The sequence below is a fragment of the Hyla sarda genome, chromosome 8, assembly GCF_029499605.1.
Source record: "Hyla sarda isolate aHylSar1 chromosome 8, aHylSar1.hap1, whole genome shotgun sequence".
Taxonomy (NCBI): Eukaryota; Metazoa; Chordata; class Amphibia; order Anura; family Hylidae; genus Hyla; species Hyla sarda.
In genome coordinates, this window is record NC_079196.1 from 156178487 (window position 1) to 156199244 (window position 20758).

Consider the following 20758-nt stretch of genomic DNA (forward strand, 5'->3'; position numbering starts at 1 on the left):
GACTCCCTTTTCTGGTTTCCAAAAACCACCCCTTATCGGCTCCTCCGGAAGCCCCCCACAATATCCCCCTGAGAATTCGCTCAATTTGGGTAACTAAAGGACTGACGACAGCGGGCGACTTTATGGATAAGGCTAATAAGTGTTGGCTATCCCCTCATGATCTACAGACGCGTCACAATCTATCCCCGTCACACATTTTTCCATTGACTCAGATATGCTCCTTCTTCAGGTCCAGATTGCGCATATTGGACTCAGAAGTAGTTGACCATGCACTTGATAGACTAATTGGCGCTTAACCCCGCAGACTATATATCTCAGACACATACCCGGTGTTCAGACAAGCATTACTTAAGATAGACCCTAACGCATTATTTGCGTCCTGGTCCTCATGGATACCAGGTGATGACATATCGGACTGTGTTTTACAAGGGTGGCACATTGTGAGACGTACAATAATTAATGAGAGATGGCAGGAGTCATATTATAAACTGGCACACACAGAGCGATTTACGGGTTTAACATCCTCCCCTCTCCCACCTTCCCAGACAGAATAACGTCCTGCCCAAAATGCTCTACTCCCTTAACAGATTTGTGGCATGGGGTAAGGATGTGCACGCACACACAGACTTACTGGACTATGATTCTGTCATACCTCAATACCACATGGAATCTTACACTGCCCAACACACCTAGATCATTGCTATTCCATCAATTCAGACCTCCGCACAGCCAGAACTACTCGGGACCCAAGGTACCTCCCCTGGTTCATGTCACTATACATGTAGCCCTCCGTTGTCTGTTCACATCCTGGCTCAAACCTGCTACACCCACTTTGGCCATGGCTATAGCACAAATGAACGATTACTGCAGAATTGATAGACTAGATACTGAACGACACAAAAACACCTGAACAGACAAGTTTTTTGAAAAGTGGGAAGCTTTTATTATTACACAATACTCAGAGACAGAGATAGCGGATATAGTTAGACCATTTGACACGACAGAATGGTATTGCAGAGGCATCTTGGTAGATACCTTGGGGGCTTTGCGGCTACCTACATGATCGTCTGTACAGCCATAGTTGATGTTTTCAGTGATATGGTAGCTCCTTTCTTGCATTTCATGGGTGCCTACGAGTACCTTGTTTGTAGCCTCTTTTGTATCGAGATGGACTAGCGATTTATGCCAACTGTATTCTGTTGCTATTATAGCAGACTAACTTCTCCTAATTAAGAACTTTCCGGTTAAGATCTGCACAATGTCTGGGATTGGAAGTGAAATTCCCAGGAAAATTGATCTTTGAGCATGTTTTACATTTGTTTGTTACTTTTGTAGAGATGATGTTAGGATGTGCCTTGTCTCCCTGTATACGAGCATATCTTCTGACTTGTGTTTTTGTATGACGAATTGAAATAAAATATATTTAAAAAACAAAAAAAAGAAGTTGAAAGTTGGAGACAAAACATCTGAGAAAGATAGACTGTGTAGAATGACGGATACACCTGGAATTTTCTGTTAGAATAGGGAAATTGCAACATAAGTGACCTATGGTTAAGAAGCAAATGAATGCTTAAAATGCTAATATATGCAGACACAATAGTCAAATAACCAAACAACATATAACACGATGATTTTGATGTGATAACTAACCTCCCCTTTTAGTCAACTGTAAAAAACAATGTACTTCCATATAATAAACAGAACTCTTTGGGGCAGCTCATCAGCCGATGCTTCTACTGAGAACGAGATTCATACCAACTTTTTGTCTGGTGTTTATTTTCTTGTGTCAACACTCAGCAGTATAATAATCTAACAGTGGCAGTCACTCACATTTTAAGGCCTAACCCGAAGCCAGCGGTCGCTAATGGTGAACATCAGTGATCACGCTGGTGCCCGACATTTACCCTATAGCTGCCGTGAACAATACTGATCACGGCATCTGAAGTATATAGGAGGTATACAGAGACTCATCGCACCAGCCGCAACGCAATGGCGGGTCTAATGAGTAAAGATGGTCATCCGAGCTCCTTTCACCTGCTCCCGGTCGGCTCATGGGATCTTCTCCTGAAAAGTAGATCACAAATAACGCTGATGGCCCAGATTTATTAATCTGCCTGAAACCAATACTGTCTGGTTTTGCTCATAACAACAACAATCACAGCTCAGCTTTCATATCTCAATGTGCTCTGGTAAAATGAAAGCTTAACTGTGATTGGTTGGCAAATCCCGACAGTTTTGGTTTCAGGCAGATTAATAAATCTGGGCCACTGTGAATGTTTTCTCAACAAAGCCTCTAAACAGAGGGGAAAACATAATATGAATTGAACTTTGGGTGTTAAAAGGTTTCAAAATGCCAAGGTTATTCTCTTCCTCCTACCAAGGAACCTAATATTCCCATGTCATGCAGGATCAGACATGTCCTGGATCTTTCTAATAGACAGGACAGAATACTTACTCTATAGTCACCTTTTCCCTAAAGGTGCCCATAAACTTTAGCCAAAAGTCAGCCAAACACAATTTCCCTGATTTACATTTGTAAACCGGACCTGTTTTGTCGAGTTGTGTGCCAAAATGTTGTGCAGTGCGCCATAAATTATGTATGCGCCAGAATTTGTGACCAAAAACAAACAAACAAAAAATCTCCATTTAACTTAGAAAACCCGAAAAGGGGCGTGGTTGAAGGTAAAAGGGACATGGTAACCAAAAAGGGGCGTGTTCCCAACATTATCGAAAAATCCCAACATATTTACTAAGGTTTCCAAAAAGATGTGGTGAATTTGAGCTCTGAAAACCCCCACAGCTCAGAGCATGTGTAAAGAAGGCAAAATGTCGGGAAAAGTGCAAAACATAGGGGAACATATTTAGTAAATATTATGGAAAAATACCTGACGGGAATTAAAACCCACATAGAAAACTACACTCCGGCAGTCTCAAAACTACAACTCCCAGCATGCCCAGACAGCGAAAGGCTGTCTGGGCATGCTGGGAGTTGTAGTTTTGCAACAGCTAGGAAACACTTTCAAAAAAGTATGGTGGCCTCCTAACTCAAATATGATGTTGAGAATACCCTTCTGTTCTCAGAGAGATATGCCACCACAGTGCTGTCTTGTAGCAGCTTACCCCTCCTCACTCCACAGAGAACACAGTGCCAAATGTTCATGTGTATGTGGAGATTTGAAAAGATGGCCATAGGCTGACAGCTAATAAAGTTTGGCCACCCTAACTGGCAGAGCTCAGACAGAAGTTCTATTCACTGAAGAGACCCATTGGTGTTTGGGGCCATAGGTAAATAAGGAAAATAGGTAAATTAGCTGTCCCCTGGAATGACAAAAAGATCGCAGCACTACAAATTTCATAGAGCCCAATATACAGGCTCTGCACTGTGAATGCAGGCAGACCCCGATTTGTTTTGGTCCCTCCATCTTGACCAGGCAGGATGGAATCACCATAAGTAAAAATAAATCTAGTTTGAGACTAGGTTTCCGCATAGCTTTTTTGGCATTTTTTGACCTGTAAAAATGGCAGAAAAACTGACACAAAAACTCCTACTGCTTTTTGCAGTGTTTTTGTGGTTTTTCTGGCATGCTTTTCATGTGTCTGTGGCAGTTGTTCATTGCATTCAGGGTACCACTCCGTGGGTCAGATGCAGGATACTCGGCCCAGGGAGTGTAAGGTGGTAAGTAGCATATGTTTACTGGCCGCTGTATACTGTACCAGAGCTGTTTCTTGCAGGGCTGAGCTGTACCTATACATTGTATACCTCCTGCCCAGCAAGGAAAGAGTTAAGTTACTACTTAAAGGAGTAGTCCAGTGTAGAACAACTTATCCCCTATCCTAAGGATAGGGGATAAGTTTCAGATCGTGGGGGGGTCCGACCGCTGGGGCCCCCAGGGATACCCCATACGGGGCCCCGACTCACTGGCCAGAGAGCACGTGCCGATCACCGCACCAAACGTGGCCAACACGCCCCCTCAATACAGCACTATGGTAGAGCCGGAGATTGCCGAAGGCAGCGCTCAGGCTCTGCCATAGAGTTTTATTGAGGGGGCGTGTCAGCCGCCGCTTCGTGCTGTGGTCGGCATGCGCTCTCTGGTCAGGGAGCAGGGGCCCTGAACGAGAGATCATGGGGGGGCCCCAGAGGTCGGACCCCCCACGATCTGAAACTAATCCCCTATCCTTAGGATAGGGGATAAGTTGTTTTACACAGGACTACTATTACCAGTGATCCAGAATATACTAAGCCATTTTTGTATTTTTTCTTTGTCATTTCACATACATAAATGAAGATGACTACTGACTAAGTCAGTGACCTGCATTTCTTTTTTTTTCATGTAATGGTTGAAAGGGCTTGTGAGGGGAGTCTTTTTTGTAATAAAAATGTTTTCAACTGTGTGCTTTTTTTTTTTTCACTTACTTTAAAGGCTTAGTAGTGGAAGCTACCTCATAGGCAAAGTCCATTACTAAGCCGGGAAACAGTTATCGCTAACCCCCCATTATTAACCTGGTATCCAGCACCACAGGGTTACTGCAAAGAGCTGGGTACCGTCAGGCCCAGAGCATCTTTAACCTCTTAAGGACTCAGCCCATTTTCCCCTTAAGGACAATCTTCGTTTTTGCATTTTAGTTTTTTTCTCCTCATCTTCTAAAAATCCTAACACGTTCAATTTTGCATCTACAGAACCATATAAGGGTGTGTTTTTTGTGTCACCAATTGTACTTTGTAACGAAATTACTTATTTTATAACAATCTGCGGCAAAACAAAAAAATTATTATTTGTGGGGTGAAATGAAAAAAAAAACGCAATTTTGCAACTTTTTAGGGCTTCCATTTCTACTCTTTTCGGTAAAAATGACACCTTAACTTTATTCTGTAGGTCCATATGGTTACAGGGATACCCAATTTACATTTACTTTAAAATTATAACTACATGCTCCAAAATTAGTATGTTTAAAATTGTCATCTTCTGACCCCTATAACTTTTTTTTCCCTCCGAGTACGAGGCTATATGAGGGCTTATTTTTCGCGCTGTGGTCGGTAGTTTTTATCGCTATTTATTTTGATTGGAATTTTTGATCGCTTTTTATTAATATTTATATGGTACATGAAGTGACCAGAAATTCACAATTTTGGACTACCAAAATTGGCGCTACCACATATGATTTTTTTTATTACATTATTTTATCTAAAAAAATAGGAAAAGGGGGTTATTCAAACTATTATTAGGGGAGGGGCTTATTCACATTTATTCTCTTATTTTTACCACTTTTTACTTTTTTTTATCCGCCTTAGGGGGCTATACCATGCAATCTTTTGATTGCATACACTGATAAATGCTATGCCATAGCATAGCATTGATAAGTGTTATTGGCGCTCTGCTGCTCCATGCCTGCTGCTGAGCAGGCATGGAGCAGTAGATCACCGATCGGACAATGAGGAGGCAGGTGAGGACCCTTCTGTCCTCCAGTAAGCTGATCAGGACATTGCGATTTTGTCGCGATAGTCCCGATCAGCTCTGTTGAGCTGCCGGAATAGTTTTACTTTCACTTTAGACGTCGTGATCAACTTTGATCACAGCGTTTAAAGGGTTAATGCCAGGCATCAGCCTGATTGGCGGTGCCCGGCATTAGCCGTGGGTCCTGGCTGTCGGTAGCAACTGGGACCCATGGGGATTAATCCGTTCTCCGCTCGTGAGAATGGTTTAAACCCTGTTTGCAGGACTCCTTAAAGACTTGAGAACGGGGGCGTACCTGTACGCCCTGTATCTTAATTGGTTAACCCCTTCACGACCACGGACTTAAATGTTCGTCCTGGTATGGCGGGACTTCCTGCACCAGGACGTACATTTACGTCCTGTGTATGACCGCGAGCATCGGAACGGTGCTCGCGTCATACCCGGCAGGTTCCGACTGCTAGCAGCAGCCGGGGACCCGCCCGTAATGGCCGACATCCGCGATCGCGCGGATGTCCGCCATTAACCCCTCAGATGCCGTGATCAATACAGATCACGGCATCTGCGGCATTGCGGTACTTTGATTGGATGATCGGATCGCCCGCAGTGCTGCCGCTCATCCGATCATCCAGCATGGCGGCCGGAGGTCCCCTCACCTGGCTCCGGACGTCTCCCGGGGTCTTCTGCTCTGGTCTGCGATCGAGCAGACCAGAGCAGAAGATCACCGATAATACTGAGCAGTGCTGTATCCTATACATAGCACTGCACAGTATTAGCAATCAAAGGATTGCTATAGATAGTCCCCTATGGGGACATAAAAAGTGTAAAAAAAAAAAAAAGTTGAAAATCTAAAAATAAAAACTAAAAAAAAAGTGAAAAATCCCCCCCAATAAAAATGAAAATTGTCAGTTTTTCCCATTTTACGTAACATATTTTTTTTAATAAACATATTTGGTATCGCTGCATGCGTAAATGTCCGAACTATCAAAATATAATGTTAATGATCCTGTACGGTGAATGGCGTAAACGTAAAAAATAAAAGTCCAAAAATGCTGCTTTTTTGTCACATTTTATTTAAAAAAAATTAATAAAAAATTATCTAAGTTTTATATATGCAAATGTGGTATCTAAAAAAAATACAGATGACGGTGCAAAAAATGAGCCCTCATACCGCCCTATATACGGAAAAATGAAAAAGTTATAGGTGGTCAAAATAGGGTGATTTTAGATTACTGATTTTGCACAAAAAGTTTAAGATTTTTTTTTAAGCGGAACAAAAATATAAAAGTATCTAGCCATGGGTATCATTTTAATCGTATTGACCCACAAAATAAAGAACACATATCAATTTAACCGTAAATTGTACAGTGTGGAAACGAACCCCTCCAAAATGTGCAAAATTTTGGTTTTCATTTAAATTTCCTCCCTAAAAAAATTTTTTTTTGGGTTCGCCATATGTTTTATGGTAAAATGAGAGGTTTCATTAAAAAGAACAATTGGTCACGCAAAAAACAAGCCCTTATATGGGTCTGTAGATGGAAGTATAAAAGAGTTATGAATTTTAGAAGGCAAGGAGGAAAAAAGGAAAACGCAAAAATAAAATTGGCCTGGTCCTTAAGGTGAAAATGGGCTTGGTCATTAAGGGGTTAATGGCACTCCAAGGCATGGTCAGTAGCAGGAAGGCGTTATTTAGGCTGGAGAGAGCAAAAATAAATATGGCCCTTGCCCATTCTGGTAACGTCAGGCTACAGATTCTTGTATCAGACTTTGAAAATAGATTGGACAAGAATGGGGTCCCACCTATTTTCAAAGAAGTAGGGCTACAGACAAAGAGGCCAGACAGAAAGAAGAAGGGTAAGAAGACATCTGCCTGCACTGTATACAGTGTTCTCTTTAGATGGCTGTATACTGTGTATCCCCCAAGCAGTTACCAGCAATTCTCATATGACAATTTAAAGGGGCTATCCAGCTGGAGTTTTTTATTTATTTATTTTTTAGAACGTGCCCACTTAACATTATATAAAACCTTTACTTACCTCCAGTGGTGCCTCCGGTGTTTTGCTCCTGTCTCCGGCTGTGATCCTCTTTCTGTCAAAAATCTAAGTGATGCTTGGGCCTGGAGCAGTGGCGTTGCTAGGGTTGGTGTCACCCGGTGCGGTAGAAAATGGTGTCACCCCATACCTCCCCCCTCCCCCCAGTAAGTTTTTAGCCTGTTGTGACCGACACCCCTGTTGTAGCGCATTGTGAGAAATTCCAGTATAATAATCAGATATACCAGTTTCCACAGAATAGGAAAGTGTTAAAGAAGTTTTCACCATTTAAATATACAGCTCCCAGAATTACTTAAAGGGGTACTCCACTGGAAAACATTTACTTTTATATCAACTGGTGCCAGAAAGTTAAACAGATTTTTAAATTACTTCTATTTAAAATCTTAATACTTACAGTACTTATAAGCTGGTGTATGCTCCACATGAAGTTGTGTAGTTCTTTCCAATCTGACCACAGTGTTATTTGATGACACCTCTGTCCATGTCAGGAACTGTCCAGAGCAGGATTGGTTTGCTATGGGAATTTGCTCCTACTATGGACAGTTCTTGACATGGACAGAGGTGTCAGCACAGAGCACTGTGGTCAGACAGAAAAGAAATTCAAAAAGAAAATAACTTCCTGTGAATCGCTTATACAGCAGATAATAAGTACTGGAAGGATTAAGATTTTTAAATAGAAGTAATTTACAAATCTGTTTAACTTTGTAGCACCAGCTGATTAAAAAAAATGTTTTCCAGTAGAGTACCCCTTTGAGCAGTGGTGAGGTTATGCTGGGAGTTGTAGTTTCACTGCCCTAACTATAGAACTGACAAGTGACTACAGCTCTGATGTAGAGAGGAGAATGTACAATGGTATCAGTGATTACAGGTGACGTCTTCTCTATAGTGAGGAGAATACACAATGATATCAGTGACTACAGGTGAAGTCTTCTCTATAGTGAGGAGAATACACAATGATATCAGTGATTACAGGTGACGTCTTCTCTATAGTGAGGAGAATACACAAAGATATCAGTGATTACAGGTGACGTCTTCTCTATAGTGAGGAGAATACACAATGATATCAGTGACTACAGGTGACGTCTTCTCTATAGTGAGGAGAATACACAATGATATCAGTGACTACAGGTGACGTCTTCTCTATAGTGAGGAGAATACACAAAGATATCAGTGACTACAGGTGACGTCTTCTCTATAGTGAGGAGAATACACAATGATATCAGTGACTACAGGTGACGTCTTCTCTATAGTGAGGAGAATGTACAATGATATCAGTGACTACAGGTGACGTCTTCTCTATAGTGAGGAGAATACACAATGATATCAGTGACTACAGGTGACGTCTTCTCTATAGTGAGGAGAATACACAATGATATCAGTGACTACAGGTGACGTCTTCTCTATAGTGAGGAGAATACAGAATGATATCAGTGACTACAGGTGACGTCTTCTCTATAGTGAGGAGAATACACAATGATATCAGTGACTACAGGTGACGTCTTCTCTATAGTGAGGAGAATACACAATGATATCAGTGATTACAGGTGACGTCTTCTCTATAGTGAGGAGAATATACAATGATATCAGTGATTACAGGTGACGTCTTCTCTATAGTGAGGAGAATACACAATGATATCAGTGACTACAGGTGACGTCTTCTCTATAGTCTTTCCTTATCTAATTCAGATGGTACATACCGCCTGGACTTGATCCAGCTAAAACTTCTCTCTGCAGAATGTGATGCCCAGACGTCTCCTCACTATGTCAGCGCATTCTCATCCTCTATATGAAAACAATTATTATTATAAACCTGCCAGACACTGTATCCTCTAAATATAATACTACTATACACTATACTCTTTGATTATAAACCTTCCATACACCATACCCACTGAATATAATACTTCCACACACTGTACATTCTGAATATAATACCAACACATACTGTACCCTCTGAATATAAATCTGCCACATACTGTACCCCTGAATATAATACCGCCACACACTGTACCCACTGAATATAATACTACCACATACTGTACCCTCTGAATATCATACTACCACAAACTGCGCCCTCTGAATATAAATCTGCTACATACTGTACCCTCTGAATATAAATCTGCCACATACTGTACCCTCTGAATATAAATCTGCCACATACTGTACCCCTGAATATAAATCTGCCACATACTGTACCCCTGAATATAATACCGCCACATACTGTACCCTCTGAATATAATACTACCACCCACTGCGCCCTCTGAATATAATACTTAGAGATGAGCAAACTACAGTAAATTCAACTCGTCACAAACTTCTCTGCTCGGCAGTTGATAACTTTTCCTGCATAAATTAGTTCAGCTTTCCGGTGCTCCGGTGGGCTGGAAAAGGTGGATACAATCCTAGGAGACTCTTTCCTAGGATTGTATCCACCTTTTCCAGCCCACCGGAGCACCTGAAGGCTGAACTAATTTACGCAGAATAAGTCATCAACTGCCGAGCCGAGAAGTTTGTGACGAATCGAATTTACTGTAAGTTCGCTCATCTCTAATAATACTACCACAAACTGCACCCTCTGAATATAATACTACCACCCACTGTGCCCTCTGAATATAATACTACCACAAACTGCGCCCTCTGAATATAACGTTGCCATACAGTGCACCCTCTGAATATAATACCACAACCTCAGTAACACCCCTCAACATCCGTTAGCTGATGCTATTACGACGGGAGGGGGGTATTGGTGGTGTTGCTAGTGGATGATGGGGGTGCTACTACTCGGGGGGTGTTGCCGGAGGATGATGAGGGTGCTACTCTGGCCATCCCCCCTGGCAGTATCATCCCCATCATCCATCCGCAGGATCATCCTCCTGGCAGGAGCACCGCCATCATCCACCATCAGGATCTGCTGATGGAGGTGCTGCTGGGGGGGGGGGGGGGGTGTTTCTGGTGGATGATGAGGGTGCTACTGCCAGGGGGGGAGCATTAGGTAGGCAGCAGTTCCCCCGCATTAGGTAGGTCGCAGTTTCCCCACATTAGGTAGCATCTATTCCCCACATTAGGCAGCATAGATTCCCCACATTTGGTACCAGTTCCCCCACATTAGGTAGGTACCAGTTACCCCACATTAGGTAGCAATTTCCCCACATTAGGTAGCACAGATTCCCCACATAAGGTAGCATAGACTCCCCACATAAGGTAGCACAGATTCCCCACATAAGGTAGCATAGACTCCCCACATAAGGTAGCACAGATTCCCCACATAAGGTAGCATAGACTCCCCACATAAGGTAGCATAGACTCCCCACACTTGGTAGTAGTTTCCCCACATTAGGCCGCAGGTTCCCTTGCAGGTTCCCCACAATGGGTCAAAGTCTCCCCACAATAGATTGCTGGTTATACCACCACCCATTGAGGGGGGTCCAACCGCTGGACCCCACCCGCGATCTCCTGCCTGATGCCCTGGCTCCCTGCCTGGAGTATGTCACCCATGGAGCGAACCTGTGGCCAACACTTCCCCTCCATGTCTTTCTATGGGAGAGATGGAGATACCTGAACCCTACCATAGAGATACATAGAGAGAGTGTGTCGGCCACAGCTTCTTTCCTTGCTGGGTAAGACGTATATGTTGTACCTCCGGCCCAGCCTTCAACCGTGGCTGTATAGGTGCTGCCACAGCTCAGCCCCACTAGGAGCCAAGACTCCAGTGAGTTAGGTTATGGGAGTCCAAGCTCCGGTACAATATACAGTGATAGGCTAGGCAGTGCTATACTGTATGGCTAGCAGAGGTAAGTAATGATGCTTTTTATAACTACTCACCTTCTTAAGCACTGACACTTGCCATTTTTTTTACCATAAAAAATGGTAAACTAACATGACGTTTTTCTTGGCATTTAGGTAAGTTGGTTTAGGAAAACTGTTACTGAGCGCAAACACAGAAAAAAAACACACCAAGTGGATCTGGCATTTCATAATTCCGTACTGACTCTCTGTTTACATCTGGCTGCAGCATTTTTGCCATGAAAACGCTGTGGAAACTTATTCATAGCTTTTTGTACAAATGAGCTGATGTTGTGCTTTTTCTTCTGTCCTCCAGTGTCTCATACTAGTCAGACTATAGTCAGACTGAGCCAAGTCCCATCCTACATGGCAGATGCCAAGTAAACCACTTACACCCTACTCTTCTATGTCTGCCAATGGACATAGTTATTCAAGAAAAATGAACTCACTAGCGCTACCTGGGAGTGGGTGGTGGATATGGTCTATGTCAAGTAATTTTGACAAAATACCAGTTTGTCTGTTGCCGCCTTGTATAAATGTGGGTCCCTAGTTTCCCACACAGGGTTACAGCATAATAAATAAATAAATATACTGGTGCAACTCTTATGTAAAAATAATGTGAGGTTTATTAATAAATAAATAGTACGTAAAAGAAGATATATAACAAAATTCCGTAAAAAGTATATGTCAGCTTGAATTTTCTTCAATTGCGTGATGAGTGAAATTTGCGGGCTAAAAAGAAAAAAAATGTATATGTGTAAGAACTCAAAAACTTGTTATATGGAAAACAGGGTGATTATGAAAAGAAGAGAGAGGGTTGATAGTTACCCACCTAATCTGGTTAGCCTTGAATAAACGAGGGCCCTTTTATTTTTTAACTGGGCATGTATGTGGTCCCGTTTTTGGGGTATTGCAGCTGTTTATAATACAAAGTGAGGACAGAGTTAGTATAATGACTGGTGAATGCCGATACCGCTTTAGGTGGGTGAGCGAAAGGAATGGTGTGTTGCTCACCCTATTTTTAACATATATATTCTTGGATCCAATCCTTGGAGGAATGACTGGTGTTTTCCATATAACAAGTTTTTGAGTTCTTACACATATACATTTTTCTCTTTTTAGCCCGCAAATTTCACTCATCATGCAATTGAAGAAAATTCAAGCTGAGATATACTTTTTACAGAATTTTGTGATATATCTTCTTTTACGTACTATTTATTTATTAATAAACCTCACATTATTTTTACATAAGAGTTGCGCCATTATATTTATTTATTAGGACATAGCTATTCAGTGCTTGCTTACGGTCACGTGGAGAACTACATTTCCCATCACTGCATTGCGACTGCGTGGTCAATAGCTCGCAAGTGGGAGGTGTTCCGCTCAAAAGAACGCTGGGGATTGTGGGATTCGTAGTTCGCGGCCGGCGTCTTGGCAATAGAGTTCAGGTAATCTGGAACTACAACGGCGGCACCTCCTGCGTCGCGATCCGTGCGCCGGCTTACGTCAGTGACGTCGCGGCAACACACGAGGAGCCGTTGAGTGAGTGCTGAGTCGGGTTAGCACCGCCACAGCCACCGGGTTCAGCCGGGTCTCCTCCTGCCTCCTAGCCGCCGCCTCTACACCCCCGGGGGGGAAGTCGGTACAGCGCATCCCTTGCCCCGCCATTACCCAGCCCAGTCAGCGCACACACCCGGAAATAATGGACCCAAGCGACTCAGCTCCGGATTCCTGGGAACAGGCGGACATTGACGCCCCGGAGGCCCAGCTCAACTCATCCCTGGCTCGGCTCAACGTCAACGCCAAACCCTTCGTCCCCAACGTCCACGCCGCAGAGTTCGTGCCTTCCTTCATAGTAAAGGACAGCAGCGCCACTGCAGACGGGCAGGAGGAGGGTAAGGACCGGGTGGGGGAGGCCTGTGGGGAGCCGGTGATTTGGAGCCCGGGCCTGGACGGGGGGCGCCGGCTGTATACAGTGCTCTCCCCCTGTGGGCACAGGGTGTCATCCGTGTCCTCACAGCCCTAATATACTGCCGGTGCTGGGGGACCGTACCATATGTACAACAGGGGTGACTGGCTCCAGATGTGATGAGTTATTACATGATGTGACCATCAAACCCCCTCCACCTCACAGTGGTGCCATCTGTGTTACTGTCAAGTGATCCATTAACCCCTTATGGACTCAGCCCATTTTTGGCCTTAAAGTGTACTGTCAGATCCAACAAAATATTTTTTTTTCTTAAATATATCACTCGTACCTAATCCTGACCATCTACATCTAATTTTATGCGTCTAGAACCTTTATTTTTTATTACACTTTTAATTTAGCTCACTAGTCTGAATCCTCTCAAATGGAGGAGGTGTGGCCTCACTGCTGGTCTCCGCCCCCTCCCTCAGTATGCTGTCTTCTCACATCTCCCCTAGCATTAGCAAAACTACAACTCCCAGCTTGTCCTCAATGACAGCTGGATACAAGCTGACAGTGTGAGGAGCCCTTTGCTCACAGCTGTAAATCAAGGAAGTGTGTCCATGACATAGGTGATGATGTGTGGACACAGCAGGACTAGTATGTGTCCAAGCCAGCAGGGGGGGCAGTTGTTTGACTGCCTTTATCAGTATGAAATACTGAAAATTTTCAAATTAAAGCAATCGCAAAACCTATTGGTTATACATGCTTTACAACATATCAAAAGTTTTTGTATCTGATAGTGCCCATTTAAAGGGGTACTCCTACCCTAGGCATCTTATCCCCTATCCAAAGCATAGGGGATAAGCTGTCTGATCTTGGGGGTCTCGCCGCTGGGGAGTCCCGCAGTATTGCATGCGGCACCCACCTGTTTTTTGTCCGAAAGCGCTGGAGGGTCTGAGTCGCAACCAGGGGAACGGAAGTCCTGACGTCATGGACTTCCGTTCCCGTGGTCGCGACTCAGACCCTCCAGCGCTTCCGGACAAAAAATAGGTGGATGCCGCATGCAATACTGTGGGGCTCCCCAGCGGCAGGACCCCTGAGATCAGACATCTTATCCCCTATCCTTTGGATAGGGGATAAGATGTCTAGGGTGGGAGTACCCCTTTAAGGACTCGGACAATTTTCATTTATTTTTTTTCCTCCTCACCTTCGAAAAACCATAACTTTTTTTTTTATATTTTCATCCACAGACTAATATGGGGGCTTGTGTTTTTTGCGTGACCAGTTGTCCATTGTAATGCCATCACTCGCTTTACCATAAAATGTATGGCGCAACCAAAAAAATACTGTGTGGGGAAATTAAAAAGAGAACCACAATTTTGCAAATTTTTGAAGGTTTCGTTTTCACGGCGTACAATTTACGGTAAAAATGACGTGTTCTTTATTCTGTGGGTCAATATGAATAAAATGATACACATGATTACATTTCTATTACTTTTGCACTAAAAAAAAGCAAACTTTTTAACCAAATTAGTACGTTTAAAATCCTTCTATTTTGAAGACCTATAACTTTTTCATTTTTCCATATAAGCGGCGGTATGAGGGTTCATTTTAGTGCCGTGATCTGTACTTTTTGATACCATTTTTGCATATCTAAAACTTAATACATTTTATTTTTTATTTTTTATTATAAAATGTTATAAAAAATCAGCAATTTTGGACCTTTTTTTTTTTTTACGTTCACTCTGTTCACCGTACGGTATCATTAACATCATATTTTAACCCCTTAACGTCGCAGGACGTATATAGCCATGGCAGACACTCCCCCTCCATGTATCTCTATAGGATTCATGGAGGGGGCGTGTCGGCTGCCACGTCATGTGGGGACGGAACGCCCCCTTAACTGTATATTGCAGTGGCCCCTTCCCGAAGATTGTGGGGGGCCCCAGCGTTCGGTTCCCCGCGATCTGTAACTTATCCCCTATCCTTCGGATAGGGGATAAGTTATTTTACACTATTGTTGTCCTTTAATGGCGGCCATCCGCCCGATCGCAGATGTTGGCAATTACCAGCAGGTCCCTGGCTGCTGTCAGCAGCAGGGACATGCCACGCATTACATGAGCATCGCGCAGTCATGTATAGGACGTAAATGTATGTCCTGGTGCGTTAAGTACCATCTCACCAGGACGTACATTTACGTCCTGCGTCCTTAAGGGGTTAAAACTGATGGCATCATTGAGTTAACATGACACCAAACTATTACTGGTGTCAGCCAGTGATGTCATCATAAGCAGGGTCCCATGTGACCCCTAATCCTCCCTGTGCATAGTATGCACTGGACCATGTTTTTTTTATAGAAGTGTGTACTTAGTGTCACCACACGTGTCACTGCATGCTGGCTCACTTATCGCCTCAACCCCAAGTTTTCCACTATGGCCGACTTTATATTGTTGGCTAAACTGCCATGATGTAATTCTTTGACCTGTACAACTCTGGTAGAACCAGTCTTGGATATGTATGGAGGCTTGTGCATGCTGTACATCCCACTGCTTATATAGTTTATCCATAGGCATTATAACTATCTATTGTGGTGATGGCTGGCGGTGCTGTGATCATAGCCAGGGATATCAAAAATTCTCACTATTCCTCTTGTTCCTCTATTAAGGGCTGCATAAAACATTACCATCCTGTAGCAGTGCCCTCCAACCTGTGGATTTCCAGGTGTTGCAAAACTATAACTCTGCTGTCTGGGCATGATGGGAGTCGTAGTTTTGTAGCAGATTGGAAAAACGTTATAGGTGTTGTCTAGGATTTAGAGAAAATTGTCAGTTTCCCAACCAGTGTGCTTCCAGCTGTAGCAAAACTACATCTCCCAGCATGCTCGGACAGCAAAAGGCTGCTTGGAGTTTGTTTTGCAACAGCTGGAGGTACACTGGTTGGGAAACACTTGTAGCCAATCCCTAACCTGCATCCGTGCCAGTGACTATGTTTGCCTGGTGTGGTTGATCAGTGTGGATTTTTTTTTTTTTTTAATGACCTTTGCAATTCTAAGGCAATTTCCTTAAAATCCCAGACAACCCTTGGCATATTTAGTTCTTTTCTGAAGCATTGTACAAGGGAGAATAAACATAGGCAACATACAGCAGCACACAGGTGATACCTTACAGGGACCGTGGTGCCGTGTGTGCAAAACATCATGACTGTTCACACTGGCAATTTTTAGTTTGTCAGTTTTGGTATTTCTGATGGAAATAATGTAGTCTGCAGTGAATGTCATCCGAAATAAAGGGCTCCATCAGTTGTCCAGTATAAGTCAGTAGGATTCTGGCCTTTATGTCTCAGTGTTTCTGGGTGGATTAAGTGGTCTGCCCAGAAACGTAGCGTCAGAAACGGCAATGGACGTTAGTGATCAGACTTCAAGCTTTTACTACATGTAATGTTAAATGGGAAAATCCGTACCTGACTTTTATTAGGAAAAAAATTGGAAGAATAAATGAGAACGTCAGAGCAGTTTAAAAAAAAAAAAAAAAACAACTTATACTTTGCATTAAGAGGGTACTGTCCAGAGCAGGAGACGTTTGCTATATGGATTTGCTCCTTCTCTGGACAGTTTCTGACACACAGATGTGTCAGCAGAGAGCACTGTGGTCAGACAGAAAAGAACTCCACTTCCTGTGGAGCATACAGCAGCTAAGTATTGGAAGGATTAACATTTTTATATAGAAGTAATTTACAAATCTGTTTAACTTTTGTTGCCCCAGTTGGTTTAAAAAAATTAGGTTTTCCACCAGAGTACCCCTTTATTGCTATGTGGAGCATGATGGAGCTCCAAGGGCAGAAGTGGTTGTACTGAATGAGCAAAGTAGAATTGTGTACACCGGACTTTACAATTACATTGCTATTGAAGATCTTCATACATTATCATTAAAGGAGTTTTCCATTGGTGTAGGCTGGAATCGTTCAGCACTGCTGACCTTCATATCTACTCTTCACTAGTTAAAGGTAAACTGTCAGCCAGTTCACCCACCTTACACCCAATACAATGGGTTATAGTGTGGGTGAACAGGAGTCCGTACAGGGGGGGTCACTTAAATTTTTTTCGTCCACTGGCCGCCGAGATATGCCTCTGTAAAGTCCCGCTCAAGGATCGCTCTTTGAAGGTGGGGCTCCCCGCCGGCTGTCTGCTTCTGAGTGAACGACCTAAGCCCACCCTTGTACTTAGCATATTCATTACCTTCAACTCCATGTCCTAGTGACGTGGTGTCACATGTCCCATGAGCGCAACGCTCCGTCTGCAGAGCGCATGATTCTAAAGAGTTTACCCAGCTTTCATGTCCTCATGACGTGAGAGTGCTCCATACGCTGCGCTCACGGGGCATTTGTCACTAGGACATGTAGTTGAAAGTATTGAATATGCCAAGTACGAGGGTGGGCTTAGGACATTCACTCTGAGGCATATGGCTGGCGCGGGCACCACCTTCGCAGCGTGATCCTCAGACCAAAGAGTGGAACTTTACAGAGGCATAACTCAGGGACCAGTGGACAAAAAGACCCCTGTACGGACTCCTGTTCACCCACACTATATTGTGTACTGTTCACCCCACAGTGTATTGGGTTTAGTGTGGGTGAACTGGCTGACCGTTTTCCTTTTTAAACGGATTTCCTGTGGAATCAAAAATGTTATAATGGATAGTATCTATAAAATAAAATTATACTCTCTGCTCAACATGCTATTAGTCCAGTGTTGCTTCTGCCCAAGAGTCCCCAGTGTAAAGTGTCCTGATGTCATCACCATTCTGGCCCTTGGATGTGACTTCTGAGGCCAGTGATTGGGTGCAGCATGCCATAAAGAGTTGTACGGTTATGTCATTGTGGCATAATCACCAGGGATTCTGGGGCAGCGGTGGCACTGGACTGAATGCGAGCTTAGGGGGAGAATATAGGTTATGGTGTGTGTGTGTGTGTGTATATTTTTTTTTTTTTTTTTTTTATTAAGTCTGAAAAACCCCATTAGTAAGTGGCCGAGCAGGCTTTCTTCCAACCACAGTAAATTCATGAAAAAACGTATGTTACATGTGGCTTTGGTATATACAGGGTGTGCCATTCATATGGATACACCTTAATAAAATGGGAATGGTTGGTGATATTAACTTCCTGTTTGTGGCACATTAGTATATGTGAGGGGGGGAAACTTTTCAAGATGGGAGGTGACCATGGCGGCCATTTTGAAGTCCGCCATTTTGAATCCAACTTTTGTTCAATAGGAAGAGGGTCATGTGACACATCAAACTTATTGGGAATTTCACAAGAAAAACAATGATGTGCTTGGTTTTAACGTAACTTTATTCTTTCATGAGTTATTTACAAGTTTCTGACCACTTATAAAATGTGTTCAATGTGCTGCCCATTGTGTTGGATTGTCAATGCAACCCTCTTCTCCCACTCTTCACATACTGAGAGCAACACCGCAGGAGAAATGCTAGCACAGGCTTCCAGTATTCGTAGTTTCAGGTGCTGCACATCTCGTATCCTCACAGCATAGACAATTGCCCTCAGATGACCCCAAAGATAAAAGTCGAAGGGGGTCAGATCGGGAGACCTTGGGGGCCATTCAACTGGCCCACGATGACCAATCCACTTTCCAGGAAACTGTTCATCTAGGAATGCTCGGACCTGACACCCATAATGTGGTGGTGCACCATCTTGATGGAAAAACTCAAGGAACGTGCCAGCTTCAGTGCATAAAGAGGGAAACACATCATCATGTAGCAATTTCACATATCCAGTGGCCTTGAGGCTTCCATTGATGAAGAATGGCCCCACTATCTTTGTATCCCATATACCACACCATACCATCAATTTTTGTGTTCCAACAGTCTTGGAGGGATCTATCCAATGTGGGTTAGTGTCAGACCAATAGCGTTGGTTTTGTTTAACTTCACCATTCACATAAAAGTTTGCCTCATCGCTGAACAAAATCTTCTGCGTAAACTGAGGGTCCTGTTCCAATTTTTGTTTTGCCGATCTGGCCGATCTGGGTCATCCTCGTTGAGATGCTGGAGTTTGTAAGGGTGCCATTTGTGAGTAGCTAATATCCGCCGATGGGATGTTCGACTAATGCCACTCTCCAGTGACATGCGGCGAGTGCTACGCTGTGGGCTCTTGCTGAATGAAGCTAGGACAGCCACTGATGTTTCTTCATTAGTGACAGATTTCATGCGTCCACATTTTGGCAAATCCAACACTGAACCAGTTTCACGAAACTTAGCAAGCAGTTTGCTAACTGTAGCATGGGAGATGGGTGGTCTCGTAGGGTGTCTTGCATTGAAATCTGCTGCAATGACCCGGTTACTGCATTCACCAGACACTATTTCTATCCGCTCCCCACATGTTAACCTCGACGACATGTCAATGGCTGTAAACAAAGAGAAACTTGTAAATAACTCATGAAAGAATAGTTTACGTTTAAACCAAGCACATCATTGTTTTTCTTGTGAAATTCCCAATAAGTTTGATGTCACATGACCCTCTTCCTGAAAAAACAAAAGTTGGATTCAAAATGGCCGACTTCAAAATGGCCGTCATGGTCACCACCCATCTTGAAAAGTTTCACACCTCACATATACTAATGTGCCACAAACAGGAAGTTAACATCACCAACCATTCCCATTTTATTAAGGTGTAACCATACAAATGGCTCACCCTGTAGTTCATGCATTGAATTGAAATTTGTAAAATATGTGACATTTGCTCAACAGGGCATAGTGCAGTTTTGGAAATCTACAATGTGTAGGATGCACTGACTATTTTTTTTACAATACTGTAAATAAGGTGAATTAGAACTTAATTTACTTAGCATTGTATTGTACTTTAGTTTAGAATTTTAATGTGAAATTCCAAAGCAAATTTATGATGGATGAACCCAGTTAAAAGGGTTACACCAAGATTCATCTTAGTAAATACCTCCACATATAAACAAAATGTAGCATTGCTAATCTATGAAAAGCTACTTGTCCTTACTCTGCTAAATTGTGTCCTTCATTGGTGTCTAGTGGGTGGGCAGCAGTGCCGCTCAGTTTCTCATATTAAGGAGTTCCTTTCCCTCTTAATATGGCCATTGGGTAGGTTTAAAACAAAAACTAAAAAAATTTATGTTCAGGTCTCCCACCATGCCCTTTCCCAGTCCTCTGATGTGATTGTGTTCCTGAGCAGCAGAGTGATTGTCATCTATGGAAGCACCCGGCCTAATGTGTTAAATTGCAGCTCAGTGAATTGCTGGCCACAGTGATGTTCCGCTTTGGCCAGTGATTGATTTGTTGAGCTGCAATATGACACATTGGGCCAGGGTGCTTATGTTCAGGAAGACTTTTGCATCGGGGGACCGGAGCAGGGCACCGCGGGAGACTTGAAGATAAGTGATGTTTGTTCTTTTTATATCTCACACTATGGCCATAGTTATGGGGGAAAAAACTCCTACTGGAGTTCTTTTTTATAGAGGTACTCCGCCCCTAGACATCTTTTTTTCTTCTATCCAATGGATAGGATTTAAGATGTCTGATCACGGA

At 43.2% G+C, this 20758-nt stretch overlaps 1 protein-coding gene across 2 annotated transcripts in view; it reads left to right on the top strand.

The window, feature by feature from the left end:
- The first annotated feature begins 12774 nt into the window (after window positions 1-12774).
- GSPT1 (G1 to S phase transition 1) overlaps window positions 12775-20758 on the top strand; it is a 76202-nt gene continuing 68218 nt past the window's right edge. Inside the window, exon 1 of one of the 2 annotated variants that reach the window (XM_056534832.1) lies at window positions 12775-13179. In XM_056534832.1, coding sequence (XP_056390807.1) covers window positions 12987-13179 — 193 coding nt within the window. In that variant the 5' untranslated portion in view covers window positions 12775-12986. The remainder of the gene's footprint in view (window positions 13180-20758) is intronic. The other variant, XM_056534831.1, reaches the window with a different exon arrangement.